At 44.8% G+C, this 21,915-nt stretch overlaps 1 protein-coding gene across 1 annotated transcript in view; it reads right to left on the bottom strand.

Moving 5' to 3' along the window:
- The window catches only part of LOC135221270 (ubiquitin carboxyl-terminal hydrolase 24-like), a 45,713-nt gene that overhangs the window by 13,137 nt on the left and 10,661 nt on the right, over positions 1-21,915 (bottom strand). Inside the window, exons 2-6 of the mRNA XM_064259084.1 lie at positions 16,212-16,365; positions 15,458-15,672; positions 3,838-3,894; positions 3,495-3,643; positions 2,096-2,165 (exon numbers count right to left, since the gene is read on the bottom strand). Coding sequence (XP_064115154.1) covers positions 2,096-2,165; positions 3,495-3,643; positions 3,838-3,894; positions 15,458-15,672; positions 16,212-16,365 — 645 coding nt within the window. The remainder of the gene's footprint in view (positions 1-2,095; positions 2,166-3,494; positions 3,644-3,837; positions 3,895-15,457; positions 15,673-16,211; positions 16,366-21,915) is intronic.

The following is a 21,915-nucleotide window of genomic DNA, read 5'->3' as shown; positions in this document are numbered from 1 at the left end:
CTGAGGGAAGTCCAGCAGAGGTCCCAGGCCTAGAGGCGAAATAAGGCCGATCTGACGCACCCTCCACTACACAAGGGGCACTGTCACTGCACTTAGCCACTTCACTTTTGCTCTCTAAAGCAACCACTTTCAATTCTAAGTTATGAATCGATACAGTATCAGAGAAATGGGCATTAACCCTCTACAGACACTGTTTTAGGGCCCGAAGGCAACACTACAGGGTTAGGAGTAGCAACTACAGATGGGGCACTACACTTCACAACAATGATTGGAGACGAGCACTTTAGATTCCAAGATACAGATGGAATCTATAACGTAAAGGGCATTACCTCTCGCAGACATAAGCTCCTAGCCCGTAGGCCATACTACAGGGTTAGGCAAAATAAAGTCTACAGGAAGGTTAGCAGGTTCACTACCCTGACTTTTGTTTACTGATTAATTGCGTACATACGAATCATACGTCTTCCTTACGGAATTAGACAGTCTCACACTCCTTACATGACAAATCTCAACAAAAAAAGAAAGACACATACCCCTCGTGCATACCAAGTGCGTATCTACCGAAGCTTTCGGTAGCCACACCCTATCTTTGCAGACAACACCCTCGAAACTAGCCTAACTAGATTCAGATATCTTATGCAAAAATGAATCAAATTCAAATCAATTTATGATAGCGTATGGCTAGCTACAAATCCAAGTAAATAAATCAAAAGACAATTAGTAGGATACTTAGCGGCAATGAAGTTTCCAAAATCCTAAGACGGAGGTACTGAAAACAGGTGTTTACAGTACCGGCGACAGAAAAAAATATGAATAGAAAATGGGAATGGTTCCTGATACCCGCCTCCCAGTGGCGGGAAGACCACTGCGTGTGCCGGAAGTTTTTGAAATTCTGTCGGACTTCAGAAAATACAGCTATATATATATCTGACAGGTAAGTTTCATGAACAAATCTCAAAATAACAGACTAAAAATCCTAAACTGGTCAAAGTACTGTAAATTACACCTGACTAGTTAGCAAACATCAAGAGAATAGGACAAAAGAATCAGAGTACTTCACTAAAGGTACTGGAAACTCGGCAAACTACGAAATCCAAATTTAAAGAAAGCTACAGCGTATGACCTTCATCTGAAGCCGGTAGAAATAAAATTGAGCTCCTTTGCCGAGTTGTTTACCTATTACCCGGTAGAGGGCAGGGTTAATGACCTGCACTGAAACAAAAGATTCGCTACCGCAACTTTCAAATTTTAGCTACCAGTACTTAGAAATTCTTAGCTATGTAATTACTTGGTAAGTTACTTAAAAAAAACCTGGAGGAGGATTTCTTAGGGGAGGAGAAGCATCCTTCCTCTTCTTGGCCAGAGGAGGCCAGTCCAGATTCCAGGGTGACCCTGAGCGTCAGAAAAGGAAGGGAAGGATAATGGAATAAATGTTCTTCAGCAGGACTTCTACAGGATGAAGCACAGTCAACATCAGATGTAGAGTTAGCAACCACAGTGCAGCTGCGTAGACTGTCCAGTGACAAAACTCCAAGATGACAGAAGCAATTTAATAAGATTTTCAGCAGGGGAACAGTATATCACATTTGAAGGCCAATGCCACAGCATCCTATCAAGTCAAAGGTAAATCCAGAGGGTTAGGATAACCAACAGGAAGAGATATCCAACCATCTTATTGCTGTGATCTTTTATCGCTCACTGTTAGCCTGCAGAAAAGAGAAATCATGATTGAAAAATTAGGATACTCCTCTAGTACCAAAGGGCACTGCCCTCCAAAACAAGAAGAGCACCCCAAACATCCAACACCACACACAAACCCCCTTCCTTCAGGGCGAAGGAGAAGGAAGAATACTGGGAGAGAAATAACAAAGGGCTAACCTCCGAAGTTGACACCCGATAAATTCTCCTAAGGAGTAAGCGTAAATGTCAAATTCAATAATAATAAATAAATAATAAATAAATAAATAACAAAGCTAGTTTTACTGCAAACAAACAAACTGCCTGTGAGGTTTTCCTCTTATCTTTTACTTACATGTTTTTTTTTAAATAAAGGTGGATACACTGATATATCACAACACAAACCCTTAAGACTCACCAATTCATAGCTTATAGTACTAACCTTCAAAGCATTCATGCGTGCAGAAAAATGTGGCGTTTTCAGCATTCTAATAATCATTTTAAGTCTCAAGTCATTTGTAATTACTGCACTTCATCTGGCCATATAGGATACACACAACATTCGTACAGCTTCTAAGAGCTCGTAGCAGGAGCCAATTTTCTGAAATGCACACATGCAAATACGTATAGTAAAACAGTTTGAAAAACAAACTAATTAAGTAAAAATTTTTACAAAAATGTTTTTTGAACATAGGAACTGCAAATAAATCTCACAATTTACCTGAGCACAATTTCATGTTTTATGAAGGTCAAACTTCAATAAAGTAACACAAACTGACAAACATAAGTATGTAAAGTCATTATAAAGAAGATAAGGGCTCAGTTTTAATTACATTTACACATGTACAGTATACAATAGTAGTTTATTTGTAAAATTCTCAGATTACTAAAGGAGGTTTTTTTAAAATCTATAAAACACACATCTTCCCAAAGCATTAAGATTAGTCTAATCTTAAAACAAGTTTTAAAGCATAGTATATTGTGATAGCCTTTCTCTCAGAAGTAAAGCAATCATACTGAAACAGCATGAGTGCTTACTTGCATATCATGATGAAACTTAATAAAATGCCCTTGGCAATTTCATAATAAAGGTACTTACATTGTAAATAATTTTACTTCCAAAGTGCATATATAAGAAATGCTTTTAACCATGCAATGAAGATTTTAAATCAATGAAAAGGTTTATAGAAAATAAGCTCCAACTTGCATTAAATTTTGAGTGTCATTTTACATGATTAAATTTTACATATTACAGGCAGTCCCCAGTTATTGGTGGGGGTTCTGTTCTCAGCAGGATGCTGATAAGCAAAAACTGCCATTAACCAAAACTTGGTGATTTGTGGTGCTTATGGCACCAAGGTTTGGTTAATAGTGCCAATAACCGGTAAATGGCATCTCTGTTGGGTATGTTATGGTACCATAACTATTAGTGGCACCTTCATGGCACCGATAACCGAAACTTGGTGTGTTCTGGCACCATAAATTGGCGATTTCTAGACAAGCCCCATAAAACCAGATTGCATGAACAGAGTTCGCCGATAAACCAGGGACTGCCTCTATTGAGGACCTCTAAGGGGATTTACATTTCTTCCTGGTAAAACATATAGTACAGTAATCTATTTTGGTAAGCTTTCCAAATTGCATATAAAAAATTGAATTCTCAACAACACCTTCAATTACCAGCAGCTTTTGCTTCCTAGTGTTCACTACTGTACCTGACATTTGAGTTGTTTTTCTTCTAAATTTGCAAACATAGTTCAGTGCTTGGGTAACTGCTGGCTGAAGAATTGGACATACAATTCCTTTAATTAAAAAACCTGGCACACTGTCCAATTGGAAGTAGAAGTGCTGCCATCTGTCCTGCATCTAGCTGATCTTGAGAGGCAAAAAAGCGATCAGCTATAAGTTCAAAACCACCTCTATTTCCAAAAATATTAATGAGGTCTATCAACCAGCCATAAGATTCCTGAAACAACATGTGTCTTTAATTAACTTCCTGAAAAATACACATTGAAATCCACAAGTCAACTCATTCAAAAATCTTTACAACTAATGATATTAAGTCCAGCAGACAAATTCACTGATTCAAAAACTGACTATGAATGATCAAAACACATACCAAACTGTGAAGTAGATTCTGCATAAGCTTTATCTCCAAACAAGGTCAGACGGGCGGGTGTTTGTTTTTTGATTCCATTCACATTCGGAATCCAAGGCCTGTAAACAAGAAGGAAATTTACTCAAGCACCAAATGAATATCAAGCACTTAACCCTTAAACGCCGAAGCGGTAAAAAAAAAAATGTCTCCCGTGTGCCGGAGACGTTTCAGAGTGAGCGCGGGAGCGGCTAAAAAATATTTTTTTCAAAAAATCATAGCGCGCTTAGTTTGAAGATTAAGAGTTCATTTTGGCTCCTTTTTTTGTCATTGCCTGATGTTTAGTATGCAACCATCAGAAATGAAAAAAAATTATCATTATCATATATAAATAATGCGATATATGATAGCGCCAAAAACGAAATTTCATATATAATTGTATTCAAAATATCGCGCTGTGCGCAAACGGTTGAAGGTAACAAGTTACTTTTTTTTTTTTTTCGTTGTAATTTACACTAAATTGCGATCATTTTGGTATATAACAAATTGTAAATCGATAAAAGCAACACAGAGAAAATATTATCACAAAATAATGCATGAATTCGTAACTCGCAGAACGTAAACATATATTTTTTTTCAAAAATTCACCATAAATACTAAATATTGTCCTAGAGACTTCCAATTTCTTTCAAAATGAAGACAAATGATTGAATATTACTATACTGTAAGAATATTAGCTTACAAATGCAGTTTTCGACCATATCTGACGAGTTAAAGTTGACCGAATGTCGAATTTTTTTATATATATTTTTTTATATGCAATTATTTCGGAAATAAGAAAAGCTACAACTTTCAAATATTTTTTTGTTTTATTCTACATGAAATTGCGCACATTTTCATATATAAAACTCTATGAAATGCCTAATATGAAACGGAGCAATATTCCAAGAATGGGACTTACGCATTTCGGAGATTTGTGGCGGAGAATCCCGCGCGAGGGAAGGAAAAGGAAAGTTTTTTTTAAAAATTCACCATAAATTTAAATATTGTGCTAGAGACTTCAAATTTGGTTTCACGATGAAGATAATGACTGATATTACTAGACTGTAAGAGTTTTATCTTACAATTGCGTTTTTCGACCATTTCGGTAGAGTCAAATTTGACCGAACGTGGTGGTTTCTATTATCGTGATTTATATGCAAATATTTCGAAAATGAGAAAAGCTACAACCTTCAACTATTTTATTGTTGTATTATACATGAAAAAATTGCGCACATTTTCATATATAAAACGTTATGTAACGGCTAATTTTAAAATGGTGCAAACATTACCACATCGCACGTATGATTTTTTTTGGTTTTTCGGAAGAGTTACCGCAGCGGACGTAAAGAAAATGTTATTTTTTCATAAATTCACCATAAATCGAAATATTGTGCTAGAGACTTCCAATTTGTTGCAAAATGAAGGTAAATGCTTGAATATTACTAGAATATAAGCGTTTTAGCTTACAATTGCGTTTTTCGACCATTTCGGTAGAGTCAAAATTGACCAAAGGTTGAAAATTTGTCACTTATCATTTTTTATATGAAAATATTTCCAAATTGATAAAAGCTACATCCATGGGTTGTTTTTAGTTGTATTGTGCATGAAATTGCGCACATTTTCATATATAAAACTTTATGTAACGGCTATTTAAAATGGTGCAAACATTACCACAATCGCATGTATGATTATTTTCGGAAGAGTTACCGCGCGGACGTAAGGAAAAAGTTTTTTCATAAATTCACCATAAATCGAAATATTGTGCTAGAGACTTCCAATTAGTTGCAAATTAAGTTTAAATGATTGAATATTACTAAAATATAAGAGTTTTAGCTTACAATTGCGTTTTTCGACATTTCGGTAGAGTCAAAGTTGACCGAATGGTTGAAATTTTGGCACTTATCGTTATTTATATGAAAATATCTCAAAACTGATAAAGCTACAATCATGAGTATTTTTTGTTGTATTCTACATAAAAATGCGCACATTTTCATATATAATAGTCCATGTAACGGCTAATTTAAAATGGTAAAAAAATTATGTCAAAGTGACGAAATAATTTCCGAGATGTGTCACAGATACTTTTTAGTGCGGCAAGAAAGAAATTCGCGCTTGCGCGCCTGCGTAACGATTGTAAACAAAACAACACCTTGATCCGTGAACTCCCAGCATCCCCCAAGGCGCATGATTCAAGAGTTTTCGGCTGGTAGGCCTAAAAGTATTTTCTGCGAATTTTTAAAAAAACTTTTGTATGTCGACGTAAAATACGTCCAGTCGGCACCTGAGAGACAAAAAATGTAGACGTAAAATACGTCCAGTCGGCGTTTAAGGGTTAATGAATACTAATGTATAATTCAAGATATGAAGAATAAAAGTTTAAATAAATACAATCGAACCTCAGCTTTCATCGATCTCTCTTTTGTATGTTTTGGTTTTCTTAGACTTTTTTTTATCTTTCTTTTACCAAATTTTGTTTTGGTTATTGTACATTTTAGTTTCCTCGGTTTTCGTACACTAGGAAACATTGCATTCGGGGCCCCGTGCGTGACTGTGCCCTGTATCAAGAGCCCAAACAAAACATCCAGTCTTCTCTCATGACCCACTCTGGGCTTTGTTTCTCACTGAACAAGCAATCACCATGTTTGCAGTCCTCACTCACCTCAAGTCTGTTGTGTTTTGCGCTAATTATGTTGTTAAAACTCATTGCAGAGAAGCCATCACAGGGCCAAAGAAAGTTGCAACTGCCAGCCCTTTGGTAAGAAAGACCAGAAATATGATTGAATTCAAGAAATAACTTGCAGCGTGAAAGTGGTGCACGTGTAGCTGATCTCGTTAGGATGTAAGGCAAGTCAGTGTGGACAATCAGCTCTATCCTAGCAAAGAAACATGAATCAAGGCAGCTGATGTTGCTAAAAAGGTCACGTCATTATTGAAACAGAGATCGCAACTAGTGGAAGATTTTGAGAAGCTGTTGTTAGTGTGGATCAATGAAAAACAGTTAGTGAGGGATAGTGTGCCAGAAACAATCATTTTTGAGAAAGCTGGGATGTTGCATGCTGCTTTAAGTAAGAAAATGCAACAAGTGCTGTTCTTAGTGATTCAAGGCCAGCCGAGGCTAGCTTGAAAAATTTAAATAGCGTATGGGCATACATAGTGTCGTACAGCATGGCCAGGCTGTGAGTTCAGATAAACATGCCAGCCGAAGAATTCGTTGATGAATTCAGAGATTACCTTGAGGATAAAGGATTCCTTGCTCAAAAAAAAAAAAAAAAAAAAAAAAAAAAAAAAAAAACAGACCTACATCACGCAGGAGGAAAGTTCATTGCCCGGGCACACGTCTATGAAGTGGATAGCCTAACACTCTTCGTCTGTGGGAATGCCAGTGGGGATTTCATAGAGAAGCCCCTACTTGTGCATCATTCTGAAATTTGCCAAGTGTTCAAAAAAACAATGTGACCAAGAATAAATTGCCTGTGATGTGGAAGGCCAATAAAAAGGCATGGGTCACGAGGCAAATTTTTGTTGAGTGGGTAAAATGAAGTGTTTGGCCAGTGTGAAAAAATACCTGCAAGAAAATCAGTTGCTCCTCAAGTGCCTCCTAGTAATGGACAATGCTCTGGCACATATTCTTGGCTGGGAAGAACAATTGCTGGATGAATTTAAATTCATCAAAGTAAAGTTCTTGCCCCCTAAAACCAGTAAACATTCAACACATGGACAAACAGATCATTTCAAACTTCAAAGAAAACTCTACACCAAGGCACTGTTTCTTTTTCAAAGGTGCATTGGAGTGACCTCAGACACTGAATTAACCCTAAGAGAGTTCTGGAAGGATCACTTCAATATCTTTTAACTGCATAAGAATTATAGATAAGGCTTGCCAGAGAGTGACTTTCAAGACAATTAGCTCAGCTTCGAGAAAATTGTCTCCAGGGAAGCCCATGGGCTTGGATGTGAGCGGCAAGAATTTGGAAGAGTTGGTAGATGCCCACAGGGAAGAGCTTAACCACTGAGGAGCTGCAAGACCTTCAGCAGGAACAGCAACAGATGGCAGAAGAGGAATCCAAGGAGGAGGAGAGAGAGAGGGGGGATATTGTGCCCCCTACTTCTGTGATTAAAATGTTTGTGAAGTGGAGAAATGTTAAAATTTTGTTAGACACCATCACAACAAAGACGTTGCAATCTGTGTTTCTAACATGTTTAATGACAACACTTTGTCTCTGGACCAGTTTTTGTTATTCACAGGGATCCAGTGACTCTTCAAGCTGGTCCCAGTGCCAGTAAAAAACAAATTGGGGAAGTAATCATAGACAGTGCCACTAAAAAATGTAGAGAACATCGCTAGATAAGTTCTTGATACCTGAAGTTCTTCTGGAGGGGATTCCCTTCCAAACAGTAATTTTCCTCCTCCCTCTCCTCTCCCCTCTCTTCTCTCCCCTCCTCTCCGTCCGTCTTCCATATGCTAACAAGTCTTTCATAAGAGTGATGTTAAATCTTGATTATTCATTTACTTCTCATTGTTTTCTGTATGTAAAACTGTGCTTATTCGCTGTCAAAAGTATTTTTTGTTAATATTTTTTAGGGTCTGGAACGCATTCAATACTATTTACATATTCCTTATGGAAATTATGTTTTGGTTTTTGTATGTTTCAGATATAATTGGAGGTTCCAGAACGGATTATGTACAAAAGCAGAGGTCCAGTGTAGTACATTGTGATATTCTTGTATTCAACCAATTGTAATTCTAGCCATCTCTGCTGCTGCTCGGCGAGAAAAGCCTCTCACTCGCAAGAGATGGTGGATAACCCAGGGAATGAACTGCCTGGTGGTACTGTTCTACATGCGGTTGACACAGCAGGTTGTGCATGGGGGAATCCCTCACAGTGCCTCCGAGCGAGCTATAAGAGCCAGGGTCGGATGGACAACAAATGCCTGATCACCTTGCCCGAATCAGGCAGAACGGGGGAAAGGAAAGGTGTAGGCTACGAGGTGTCCCAAGGGTGTTAGGAACGCATCCTCTGCAGCTGCCCATGGGTCCGGCACAACTGAGAAGAAAAACCTAAAGTTTTTTGTTGTTCGTGCCGGGTGGCGAACAAATCCACTACAGGATGCCCCCGTAGTTTAGAGAGCCTTTCCGCCTCGTCTGGGTGAAGAGAACATTCGGTCCCAATCAACTGATTCTGGCTGCTGAGCTTGTCTGCCACTACATTCCTCTTGCCTGGAATGTATCTGGCTGACAGCTCCACCAAGTGAGCTACGGCCCACTCGTGCACCTACATCGTCAGCTGTTGCAACGGGAGGGACACTAGGCCCCCGTTTGTTGACGTATACCACTACTGTGGTGTTGTCGCTCATCAATATCACTGAGTGTCCCATCAGTCGTTCCCGGAACTCTTGGAGTGTGAGAGACACAGCCTTGAGTTCCAGGAAGTTGATGTAAAGGTGCCTGTCATGATGGTTCCACACTCCTGCAACCAGCAACTCTTCCAGGTGTACACCCCAACCCTCAGTCGATGTGTCTGAGAACAGAAGCATTTCAGGAGGGGGAGTGAGCAGGGGACACTCTTATTAAGAGGTTCCTGTCGTCTAGCCACCAGGCAAGGTCTCCCTTACTTCCTCCGTGAGAGGAACCAGGAGGATTGTGGATCCCATGCCTGTGACCAGCACTCCTTTAGTCTCCACTGAAGAGACCGCAGATGAAGACGCCCGTGAGGGACTAAATTCTCTAGTGACGACAGGGGTGACCAATCACAACTTGCCACTGCTGAGCTGACTGTTCCTGCCATGACAGGAACCGTCTGGCCGGCCTCCCTGAACCTGCTGATCCGCGAGTCTGCGGGGGAAGACTCGTGCTGCTGCCATATCGATCAGCATGCCCAGGTACTTTATCCTCTACTTGGGTTGCGAGATCTGACTTCTCGACGTTTACCACGATCCCGAGATCGCGGCATAAGTCAAGGAGTCGATCTCTGTCCTGTAGCAACAGCAAGCAGTAGCTCGCCAGGACCAGCCAATCATCGAGATACCTCATCAGACATATCCCGACCAAATGGGCCCAAGCCTACACCAGAGTGAACACTTGCGTGAACACCTGTGGGGCAGCTGAAAGACTGAAACAAAGTGCCCTGAATTGGTACACTGTCCTGTCGAGGATAAAGTGGAAGTACTTCCTGGAGGACTGGTGGATGGGTATTTGAAAATATGCATCCTTCAGGTCCACCAAAAGCAGGAAATTGTTCTGCCTGATGGAGCGTCGAGCACTGAGTGTGCTATTTCCAATTCGTGAACTGAGTCCTGGTGAATGAAACGGTTCAAGGGAGAGAGATCTATCACCGGTCTCCAGCCCCTCGTAGACTTCTCCACCAGGAAAAGTCGGCGGTAGAAACCCGGTGACTGATCTCGCACGATCTCCACAGCTCCTTTGCTCAGCACAGTCTTTACTTCTTGTGTAAGTGCTACGTCCCTGGCAGAACAGGGGACATATGTCTGAAGGTGGCCCGGGTGTGAGGTGAGGGGGTGGCCTTGACTAGAAGGGCAGTAGGTATCCCTCCTGAAGGACATCTGCTACCCAGGTCTTGATTCCGTAGCACTGCCAAGTTGCCCAATGGGTCACCAGGCACACCCCCCATTCCAGGAGCAGTTGAGGAGGAACGCCATCCCTAGCGTTTCCCTCTCTTCGCCTTCCGCTTAGCAGGTCTCCCACGGGAGTAAGAGGCTTGGGAGGAGGGCTGACGCTCACTCCTCAAAGCAAAAGATGAAGGCTGGGTCTTTCCTCGCGACCTCGACGGTGTTAGTGTCTTGGTAGCGGAGGAAGAGCTAGCCAAGCTCCGAGGCTTGGCCCCAGTTGCTCGAGACTGCCTGGTGTACTAGGCGATCACTGTCCTCAGTTCTCCGCTTTCCACCACAGCGTCCACAAACTCTCTGGGTAAGAGAGAGGAGGAACCCAACAAAGGTCCATTCCGTAGACCCAGCGTCACCTCTCGACCGGCTGCTCTGGTTACCCGAACCAGGACTGAGTCCCGTTGTCTCAGGACCAGGTTGGCCCACAGGTTGGCTGCCTGGTGGGTGAGGTAGGAGATGGTCCTACCTCCAGACTGGCAGAGTCTTCCTCGGGAACGATAGCTCCCGAGGAGGCTGCAACTCTGGATACTGTGAGGGATCACAGATCCAGCCAGGAGACAGCCTGGAAGGATGCCATGTGGCAGTTGCTTCCAGGGCCGATGCCTCTTGCTGTGAGAATGGAGGTTTCTCAGCCAGCAGGTGATGAAGAGGCACCCCCGGAGTTAGCCTAGCAATCTCTAGGTCAACCTGCTTGGCTGGCAATGGTCCACGATGACACGAAGAATCGACGTTGGCGAGGCAGGGGAGGGGGAAGCAGCTTGTCCGACCTGCTGGACCTGAGCGAATCCTCTTGTCTGTTCCAACGAGAGCGTTCACCTGGCCCAGCACACCCGTCGGCCGAGTGGACTGGAGTAAACCCACCGTCGCTCTGGGTTCCCGCTTCTGGGTCCACCCAGAACCAACCCCTCCAAACAACCTGCGATGGAAGGGGTCAGAGGGAGTACCCCCGATCCCTCCCCGAGGTCTTGTGCTGACGAATCAGCGCAATGACCTCTGCAAAGGACCTCTGTATCTCAGGGGTGATCGCGTCCTGATGGCAATGACCGTCAGTCGTCATCCAGGCCGATCACCTCTTGAGACACACTTTCTTCAGGAGGAAGAACCTCGCCAGCACCTCGTGGTCTCCTCCAACCGCTTGCGTGTACAACCTGCTAGGTCCAAGGACCGAGCCAGGATCATAGGCTCTCGTGGAGGGACCGTGAGAAATGCACTCCTTGCGGTCACCCCTGCTTGCCTTGTTCTCCGGTGTAGCCTGAGGAGACTGAAGGGACAGGCAAGGTAGCCTGACGCTCCTACCCTACCAATACCAGCAGAGCAAGTGGGCCTTGGAGGACTGCAGGTGATCTCGAACCAGCGGTGGCGATCGAGCTGCAGGTCTAGACCAGTGGTCTCCGTGTGGAGAAGCTCTGGACCGAGGACAGTAGCGTCGGTCCCGTGCGTCAAGAGAGCTGCTACCAGTCGTGCAAGCCATCCAGTCCCAGTGGGAGTGACGGTCGGGTGACTGGTAGTGTCCACTGACGCCGGTGAGAGTGAGCACTGTCCTCTTGACGAGCCACGGTCACTGGGGGACCTCCCTTTCCTAGCCTCGACACGTGAACGGTCTAGTAGGACGTCACGTCAACCCTGGGAACCGGGGATCGCCACGAGAGCGATCTCCAGACCTGGCGAGTCCACCTGAGGTGACTCTTGCCAGCCTTCCGCTCTGTGCCTGGGTCCTGAAGGTGAGCATGCTCAACGGTCTGGACCTGGCTGCACGGTCACCAGTAGGTGACCGTACACTCGTGCGTGAGCAAGCGAGCGAGCGGGCCCAGACGGTTCCAAGTCCGGATGTGGAACCTCTGGAGCCGGGAGCAGAGGTGCCTAAGCAGTAGCTGGTACTCCTATGGTCCCCGTCTTCTTCCCTGGGGAAGGAGAGACTGGGCCCCTTTCCTCCCAGCGGAAGATCCACCTGTCCCGAACCGGACGCGGGACAAGAACCCGTTAGACAAGTCTCCTGTGTGAGACTTCTTAGGGGGGGTGCAAGGCCACCTTCTTCTTCCTCGGCTGGGGGGCCTTGGAAGTCGAAGGGGAAGAGGCGGCAGAAGACGACGACAAAGAAGACGATGACACCTTCCTCTTCTTCCTGAATGTCTTTGCCAACTTTCTTAGGACAACCAACAGGTCCTCCATCCAGGACGGAGTTGGGGCAGTTGCGGTAGCAACACGGCCCAACTGCACCTGTCCGGAGGAACCTCTGAAAGGAGCAACACTACCACGGGCAGGTAGGAGACAGCAGGCACAGCAACAGCTACCGGTGGGCGGTCAAGAGGGGAGCTCTTTGGGCACTCAAAGTCAGGGGGCAGGGCAAGGACAGCAAACCCAGGTGGCGGAGGAACCTTCTCCTTCCGCGGCATGTAAGTCAGCGGGACTTGTACAGCGGCTGAAGGGGTTACCGTCGTCACATGCTGCATATAAACCAGGTGCAGCGGTGCAGTATACCCTGGTGTAAAGAGAAAGGTGGTTGTCATAGTCACCACCCCGTGAGTCACTGGGGCTACAGCCAGGTGTTCTATCAGCCACTGGATACTGGAGTGTCCGGAAGACTCAGCGAGCGCCATACCTGCTGAAGGTCTCCACCCGCAGAGGCAGACGTACCTGGGGGAAGCAACAGTCAGTTTAATAGGGGGGTGTTCCCGTTCACTCAGAAGGGGTAAGATCCCACCCTGAACGGACCGAACCGACCCCGAGTATAACTCCAGATCAGGGTGTCGCATTCCTTCCTCTGCGCTCGACAGATCGAGCGAAGAGGCGGAGCGAGACACATCCCTGAGGGGGGAGAGCCATACATGGGAGCTAGCTAGGAGGGAGGAAGGAAGATGACGTCTGTCAACATGGGGTGTCGAGGGAGAGCTTTTCCAACGACACCTTGGCGACTTTATGTGGTTTCCTCCTTTTCTCATAGAGCTCCCACTGCTCCTCCAACCAGAGATACTAATTCACAAGGTATGGCACGAGAGCATTCATGCCCTCGGCACTCCGTACACAAAAAAATGAGGGTCCACAGCATTGCTGAGCCCTGAATGCCCCACAATTACGGTTCCCCTCCCCTCCAGGGCACACTCTCCAGTTGGATGGGGGCTTCTCCACTTTGTGGGCTTGTATGGTCTTCAGCGATGCAATCAACAAATAAAAAAAATAATAAAGAAAGTACTTACAAGTGCAACAACACTATGTAATACAAACAAAAGGCGCAGAAGTAAGCAGCTCATGTTGAACATCAACGAATCTCAAACAGAGGTGGGCAGAGAGGTGAGCACACACATCTACACCCGACGGCGTCGACAGCAAAGTGATATGTTTACCTCCAGTTGGCGATACTCCCAACCATCGGACAAGCAGTTACTGCCAAACTACCTTGTTAGTAAATCTTACAACCGGTCCAGCTGGCACTGAATAATAATTCCTTATGTAAAGGACCGAGGGTTTGGATTAACCCATGTCGGAACAATAAAATACAAAATAATAATAATAGAGTACAGTGGAACCTTGACATATCGAAAGTCCCAACTTACGAAAATTCAAGTTACGAAGGAAATACGAAGATTTTTTTTGCCTCTGCATACAAAAATAATTCAGGTTATGAAAGGGTGTTACTGTAAAGTCCAAAAATTCGCCTGGACCACTGAGAACAATTTTAAAGCTCGCGCGCTACCAACTGGGTAGACTCGCCATAATCCTCCCGCTCTCCCATTGGTTTCCTGATGCTAGTCATCGTCGTAAGATCCTGCTTTCCTATTGGTCAGCATCTACCCCCATCGTGCCTCTACGTATTCTATTGGTAAAAGGATGCTGTAAATTGAAAAACTTATTCATGCAGTACATTTAATAAAAAAAAAAATTTGTGAATTAAATATCATAAAATATAAAATTAATCAGACTTCTATCATCGAAGCCAGCAAATATTTTCTAAAATTCTTCTTCTATTTTAATGTCATCATATGTTTCATTATAGCTGTTGGTAACTCGGTATCTCCATTAGGTAAAGATAGAATAAAGAATAGAAATGAATGGTTATTATACTGTTTGGTAGTTTCGGTAGTTGAAGAGAGATATGTAATGAAAATTTATGATTACTGTACTGTGTGCTAGGTAAAAGTGGTTTGCTTGGCGATCGTACGCTACTCGTAGTGTAGAACGTAAACAAAGATTGGAAGCTTTTTTTTTTTTTTTTTGTATTATAGTTAATGATTAATTAATAATTATTAGAAATGGGTACATACTGATTATTTATACATTTTATTGGCCTATTCTAAGCTTTTAGCTTCTTAAGTTTAGATGTCAGAATCATAGACTAGGCTACAGTGGCAACTGCTAACATAGGCTAGGCTTATTGCTAGAATCAAAACGCAACATTATAAGGGACATATGCTAAAGTCCTAATATATGCAGTAAAAATGGGGTTGAACATTACATTGCAATTGAATATTACTCAAATATGTACAGTATTTTGCTTTTTGGAGTCATATTTCTTCCGTCGGATCGGCGTCGTAACCCTAGGATGTTTTTGTAGGGCTTGGAACGAATTAGGCTATTTACATGTAAAATGTGGTTCAAGATACGAAAAAATCAGGTTACGAAGGCTGCTTCAGAACGGAGAGAAACAGGTTGAAAAGTAATCCTAAGCTTTGATAATCTCACGACAGAGGCGAGCAGAGAGGTGAGCACACGTATTCCCCTGATGGCGGTCAAAAGCAAAGTGATATGTTTACCTCCAGTCAGGTGGGACTCCCGACCATCAGACTTGCAGTTACTGCCAAACTACCTTCTTAGTAAATTTTACGACCGGTCCAGCTGGCGCTGAATAGTAAGTTCCGCATGTAAAGGACCGATGGTTTGTACAACGTGTCGGAACAACTTTATTTTATTATAAAATTGCCATTTTTGTGACAAAAAGGAGTTAATAGGTGTCTTAATCAAAATTAGCTTATGAGAGAGAGAGAGCATAATTTCTCTTGGAATGCTAAATCACAGTAAAGTACTCACAAGTGCATATGTATTTTTGAGCAGTGTCTCAGGAACTGGTCCATGCTTGAGCCTCACAATTACAAGATTTGTGAGCAAATCCAACATATTAAAAACACCCTCTTGAATCTCTGGTCCCCATCGTCTTACAGCTCCATTTGCCAAAAGCTTTTGGAAACATTCAGGAAGACATCTCTCCATAAAGCGATGGCAGGACTCGTCAGCATCGCATAGCCCTTCAAGATAAATTTTAAATACTAAGGTCTTGTCTTGATTCCAGAAGCTACTGTCTGCAATTCTTTCTTGGTTTTTTATTTTTGATTGAACTTGGTCAACTGCACCTCATATTTCAAGTTATTAATTATGTTCAATACTATTTGTAGCATTTACAATAATACAAGTTAAGACCTTACATCACACACACACACGCATACACACACACAAAAGAAAAAAAAAATTACACATAATTTTAATCTTTATCATCAGCTGTACTATAGAGGCAAGACTATAACATAGTATCCTAATAAGGAAGATTGTTGATATTTAAAACATTAACATATATTTTTTATATCTAGGTTAAAGTGAACTGTACGTAATTACTGCTGTTGCAATGCTACTTTTAAAGCAGGTTTCCTAAAGGAAACTATTTGTTTTCCTTAATATAAAATAAGTACGAACACTTGGACAGCCTAAATCTCCTCACCAGAAAGGAGATTTAATACAAAAATATCATTTTCCTATTAACAATAAAGATAGGCTGCAAGTTTTAACTTACCTTCTTCTGCTAATCTGGCTGCTGCTATCAAACATTTTCCAAGGGACTCCTCTCGTTTATAAGGAATGGACCAAGTCTCTGTGAACACACGTCCTTCAAGCTCATATAAGTTCGTTGTTGGGAATTCCATGTTATTGCCATTATCTCCTTCTACCTAAAAAAAAAAAGGAAAAAAAAAATCTGTACTCGCAGGTTTTGGTTTTCCTTTCATAAAAATTTTAAAAATTTTATTATCTGCACAAGTATTTTTTATTTTTTCTAGGTATACAAACTAGAACCTATTGCCAAGTGCGAGCTGGATCAGCTATTGTGAACTGGTAACAAGGTAGTATGTATATTATAAATTGATTGGTGGTTAGGTGGGGTGAGGGGTTAATACCTATCACGCCATCTACCATCACCAAGCCCTTTCTCTTTCAGCATCAAGAGCTAAGTGACATGGTTCAGGTGTGATTATGATATTGGGTTTTAGTTTGCCTACCTATGAAAAACACAAATTACTTAAATATCACAATTTGTCAAAAATTGAATTTTTCCTAACTATACAAACCTGAGGTCCTTTAACAATAGAAATGTAATCAGCGGCAGCTGGAAACGGTCGTAAGCTTTGAACAAGGAGGTTCAATAGTTAACTGCTTGTCCGGTAGTCGGGTGTCCCAGCCGACTGGGAGGCAAAGCTTCACTTTGCTTTAGTCCCAGGAAACAGTGAGGGGTGGCATGAGGTGGGACTATGTGTAAAGGACCTCAGGTTTGTGTAGTTAGGAAAAATACAATTTTCGGCAAATTGTGATTTGTTCCGATACGTAATATAAACCACCGGTCCTTTGACAATAGGAAGACTCACTTATTGGTGGGTGGAATCTGAGTCTTATGAACAGACTGGTGTTCGTCCGACCTTGGTTCCCTCCCTGGTCGTAAGAGCAGAGGGAGGGATCCTAGCCTCTGTCCAGCTGATCGGGGTGTGCACCGCAAGATCAGTGGTCAGACCTCTGGACCAAATTCATAAGAGGGAGGCCAGCGTAACTCTTATGAATAGCAAGCAAGAACTAGTTCCTACTTCAAGAGCCAAATAAGGTCATGGGTTTGTTTCTTGTTGGCATCCACTCCCCTCCCTTGTTAGGGAAGTGGTGGATAAATATACTCCTATCCCTACTGAAAGGGATAGGATGGAGCTCAGTCGCGTAGCTTACCTGCATCTGCCTCCTGTCCAGCATAGTGACGACCGCGGCCCTCTGCCCACAGGTAGAGGGGAGAAAAGAGGAGGAAGAGAAGCCAGTCACACTTTCTTTCAGTCGTCCATTCATGCAGTCACACAAGGATGCAATGCTGTTCTGTCCGCTAGGGAGCTGGGTAAACTACACAACTTGTTGAGCAGCCACCACGGGTCCCAAGGAGAAGGTATCCAAGGACCTGTGGGCGATATCCCGAAGATAAATAGATGTGAAGGTGGTCTGGTTGGCCCAGACCCCTGCCTTCAGCACCTGTGCCACGGAGAAGTTCTTGCGGAACGAAAGGGTTGGACCAATACCTCTGACTTTGTGGGCTCTCGGACGAAGGGTACGGGTGTTGTCACTCCTATCTGCAGCGTACGCCCTCCTAATCACCTCACGAAGCCAGAAAGAGAGTGTTCTTGGACACATCCTTCTTGGTGACCCTGGTGCTAATGATGAGGCGTCGACACTCAGGCCTGAGGTGCCGAGTTCTCTTCAGATAGCGTCGTAGCGCCCTCATCCGCATCATCGTCGGTGAAGTCCTTCAGGGAGGGGATGGTGAATGACTCGAACCGGCCATCAGGGACTGAAGGATTCTGAGTCTTCGCTACGAAGTCTGGGATGAAATCGAGCGTCACAGATCCCCATCCCCTCGTATGCTTAACATATAAGGAAAGACCATGAAGTTTCCCTACTCTCTTTGCCGATGCCAGGGCCAGCAAGAAGAGGGTCTTGAGGGTCAGATCCCTGACTGATGACTCTCGGAGTGGCTCAAAGGGTCTTTGAATCAAACTCCTAAGGACGAGAGTCATGTCCCACCCCACCCCCCCCGGGGCCTGAGTTCCCTGGGTGGGCAAGACCTCTCGAAGCTCTTTCCATTAGGAGGGAGATCTCAAAGGAAAAGGAGATATCCACTCCCCGCAGTTTAAGGACTAGGGCCAGGGCGGCTCTGTAGCCTTTAACTGTGGAGATGGAGAGGAGCTTCTCTCGGCGAAGGAAGACGAGGAAATAAGCTACCTGCTGAAGAGAGGCTCTGAGAGGAGGGAGAGACCCCACCCCATCCGACGGACCAACCACAGAAGACGGACCACTTCCCCTGGTACACAGCTGCAGAGGACTGCCTGAGGTACCCAGCCATCTCTGTTGCTGCGCTACGAGAAAAGCCTCTCGCTCGCAAGAGATGGTGGATGACAGCCGGCCGTGAAGAGACAGGGACCGAACCGATCGGTGGTGCCATTCTATGTGTGGCTGGCACAGGAGGTTGTGCCAGGGGGGAATCTCTCTCGGTGCTTCGGCAAGCAGAGCCAGCAGGTCCAGATACCAAACGGCCTGGTGCCATTTGGGTGCCACCAGAATCATCCGAAAGTTCGCGGTGACCAGAGCCCTGCTGATCACTTTGCGAATCAGACAGAACGTAAAAGGCGTAAACGAAGAGGTTGTCCCACGGATGTTGAAGAGCATCCTCTGCAGCTGCACATGGGTCCGGCACAACTGAGTAGAAAACCTGAAGTTTTCTTTTGTGCCGGGGCGAAGAGATCTACGACTGGACGCCCCCACAGGTTGAAGAGCCTTTCCGCCACGCTTGGGTGAAGGGACCATTCAGTTCCTATCACATGATTCTGATGGCTGAGCTTGTCTGCCACTACGTTCCTCTTGCTGACAGCTCTACTGACTGAGCCACGGCCCACTCGTGCACCAGCAATGGCCACTAACGTGGTGTTGTTGCTCATCAACACCACTGAGTGTCCCATCAGACAGTCCTGGAACTCTTGGAGAGTGAGGAACGCTGCCTTGAGCTCCAGGACGTTGCTGTGAAGGTACATGTAGTGATGATCCCACACACCCGCAGCCAGCAACTCCTCCAGGTGTGCTTCCCATCCCTTGGTCGACGCGTCTGAAAACAACATCATCTCCAAGAGAGAGAGAGAGAGAGAGAGAGAGAGAGAGAGAGAGAGAGAGAGAGAGAGAGAGAGAGAGAGAGAGAGAGAGAGAGAGTGTCCCTTGCCTGTGACCAACTCCCCTTTAGCCTCCACTGAAAAGACCGCAGGTGAAGACGCCTGTGAGGGACTAACTTCTCGAGAGAGAGACGACAGGTGACCAATCACGACCTGCCACTGCTGAGCTGGCTGCTCCTGCAGGGACAGGAACCGTCTGGCTGCCTCCCTGAACCTGCTGATCCGCGAGTCTGTGAAGACTCGCCCTGCTACCGCATCGATCAGCATGCCCAGGTACTACATCCTCTGCTTGGGCTCGAGATCTGACTTCTCGAAATTCACCACGATCCCCAGATCGCAGCAGAACTCGAGAAGTTGATCCCTGTCCTGCAGCAACTGCAAGCGGGAGCTCGCCAGGACCAACCAATCGTTGAGATACCTCAGATGATGTATCCCTACCGAATGGGCCCAAGCCGACACCAGAGTGGGGCGGTTGAGAGACCAAAACAAAGTGCCCTGAATTGGTACACCGTTCCATCGAGGATGAAGCGGAGGTACTTCCTGGAGGACTGATGGATGGGTATCTGTAAATAGGCGTCCTTCAAGTCCGCAGAAAGCATGAAGTCGTTCTCCCTGATGGACTCGAGCACTGAATGTGTCGTTTCCATCGTGAACCGAGTCTGGCGAACGAATCGGTTCAAGGGAAAGAGATCCATCACCGGGCGCCAGCCCCCCGAAGACTTCTCCACCAGGAAAAGTCGACTGTAGAAGCCCGGCGACTGATCCCATATGATCATAGCTCGTTTGCTCAGCATGGCTTCTACTTCCTGCAGAAGCGCCATGTCCCTGGTAGAACCGGGAACGTATGTCTGAAGATGGACCGGGTTGGAGGTGAGGGGTGGCTGCGACTTGAAGGGTAGTAGATATCCTTCCCGTAGGACATCCACTATCCAGGTCTTGGCTCCGTAGCGCTGCCAAGTTGCCTAATGGCTCGCCAGGCACCCCACCACTTCCGGCAGCAGGTGAGGAGGAACGCCGTCCCTAGCGTTTTTCCTCTCTTCGACTTCTTCTTCCCGGCTCCTCCTCAGGAAAAGGAGGGCTGGTTACGGTCATTCCTTACAGAAGTCGTCGAAGGCAGAGTCTTTCCTCTCGGCTTCGACGAGGCCATCGTCTTAGCCGCAGAGGAAGCGCTAGCCAAGCTCTTGGGCTTGGCCACAGTGGCTCGAGGCTGCCAAGCCACCTTCGAGACTGCCTGGTGTACCAATTGGTCACTGTCATCAGTGCGCCGTTGGTCTACCATCTCTCTGGGGGAGAGAGCAGGGGAACTCTGCACCGGTCCGTTGCGTGGACCCAGAGCCACCTCGCATCCTGCTGACCTGGTTACTCGAGTGAGGACAGTGTCCCTACGCCTCAGAACCAGGTTGGCCGATTGGTGGGTCAGGTAGGAAATATGATATTGTTATAATACAATAAAGTTTCATACATACTTACCTGGCAGATATATACTTAGCTAAGACTTCCTCCGTCATCCCCGACAGAAATTCAAATTTCGCGCCACTCGATACCGGTAGGTCAGGTGATCTACCTGCCTGCCCTGCGGCAGGACTAGTAACCATTCCCGTTTTCTATCATATTTTCTCTCTTCCACCTGTCTCCTGCGGGGAGGCTGGGTGGGCCATTAAGTCGTATATATCTGCCAGGTAAGTATGTATGAAACTTTATTTTTGTATTATAAAATATCATTTTCATACAAGAACTTACCTGTCAGATATATACTTAGCTGATTGGCACCCTTTGGTGGAGGGTAAGAGACAGCTAATATGGAATAGACAGGTAAACAACATATGTTGTAGGTATAAAAGAAAAACCTTGGTTCCTACCTGATAGGTGGTAGACTTCGTGGGCTGTAGCCCGGTAGTCTGCATCACCTCAAGACTTTAGCGAGATATGTGATCTATGGCTAAGAGTTCTTGTGGGTCTGCCGATGGTATATGAACCGCTTACTCGGCAGAGCCTGAAAGGACTTTGTCAATGGGTACTGGACCACTTCCATGCAACACACCTTATGAAGGAGCACAACCATCCGACCACCTGATCCTAACCACCATGTTAGTATATAGAATTGTTCTGAGTTATCCCCGAACTCATTACAAACAACCCATAACTCGAAACTAAAACGCACTTCATACAAAAATTCTCAAAAAAAATTTTAATTACTCCTCTAAAAGATATCACAAGAGTTCCTTACTGAACAACAGTGACTGGCCGCCAGTGCAGCACCGAGCCCTCTTTGTCAGCAGAAATCTAGAACATATCTAGTAGAGGTATGTACAAAGTTAAGGATTGGTGTTTGCTCCCGTACCCAGTATCGTATCCGCCGATACGAAAGGCCCCAGAGAAAAACTTATTTCTCGTAGGTCACGCGAACATCTTTAAGATAGTGAGATGCAAAATACCGAAATTGCACCTCCAATATGTCGTATCAATGATTTTCTTTAGCGACATATTCTTCTGAAAAGAGAGACGTCGCCACTGCTCTAACTTCATGAGCTTTTACTC

Source organism: Macrobrachium nipponense, chromosome 2, assembly GCF_015104395.2.
Source record: "Macrobrachium nipponense isolate FS-2020 chromosome 2, ASM1510439v2, whole genome shotgun sequence".
NCBI lineage: Eukaryota > Metazoa > Arthropoda > Malacostraca > Decapoda > Palaemonidae > Macrobrachium > Macrobrachium nipponense.
Note: the sequence above shows the minus strand (reverse complement) of the source record. Positions and strands in the feature narration are given on the sequence as shown.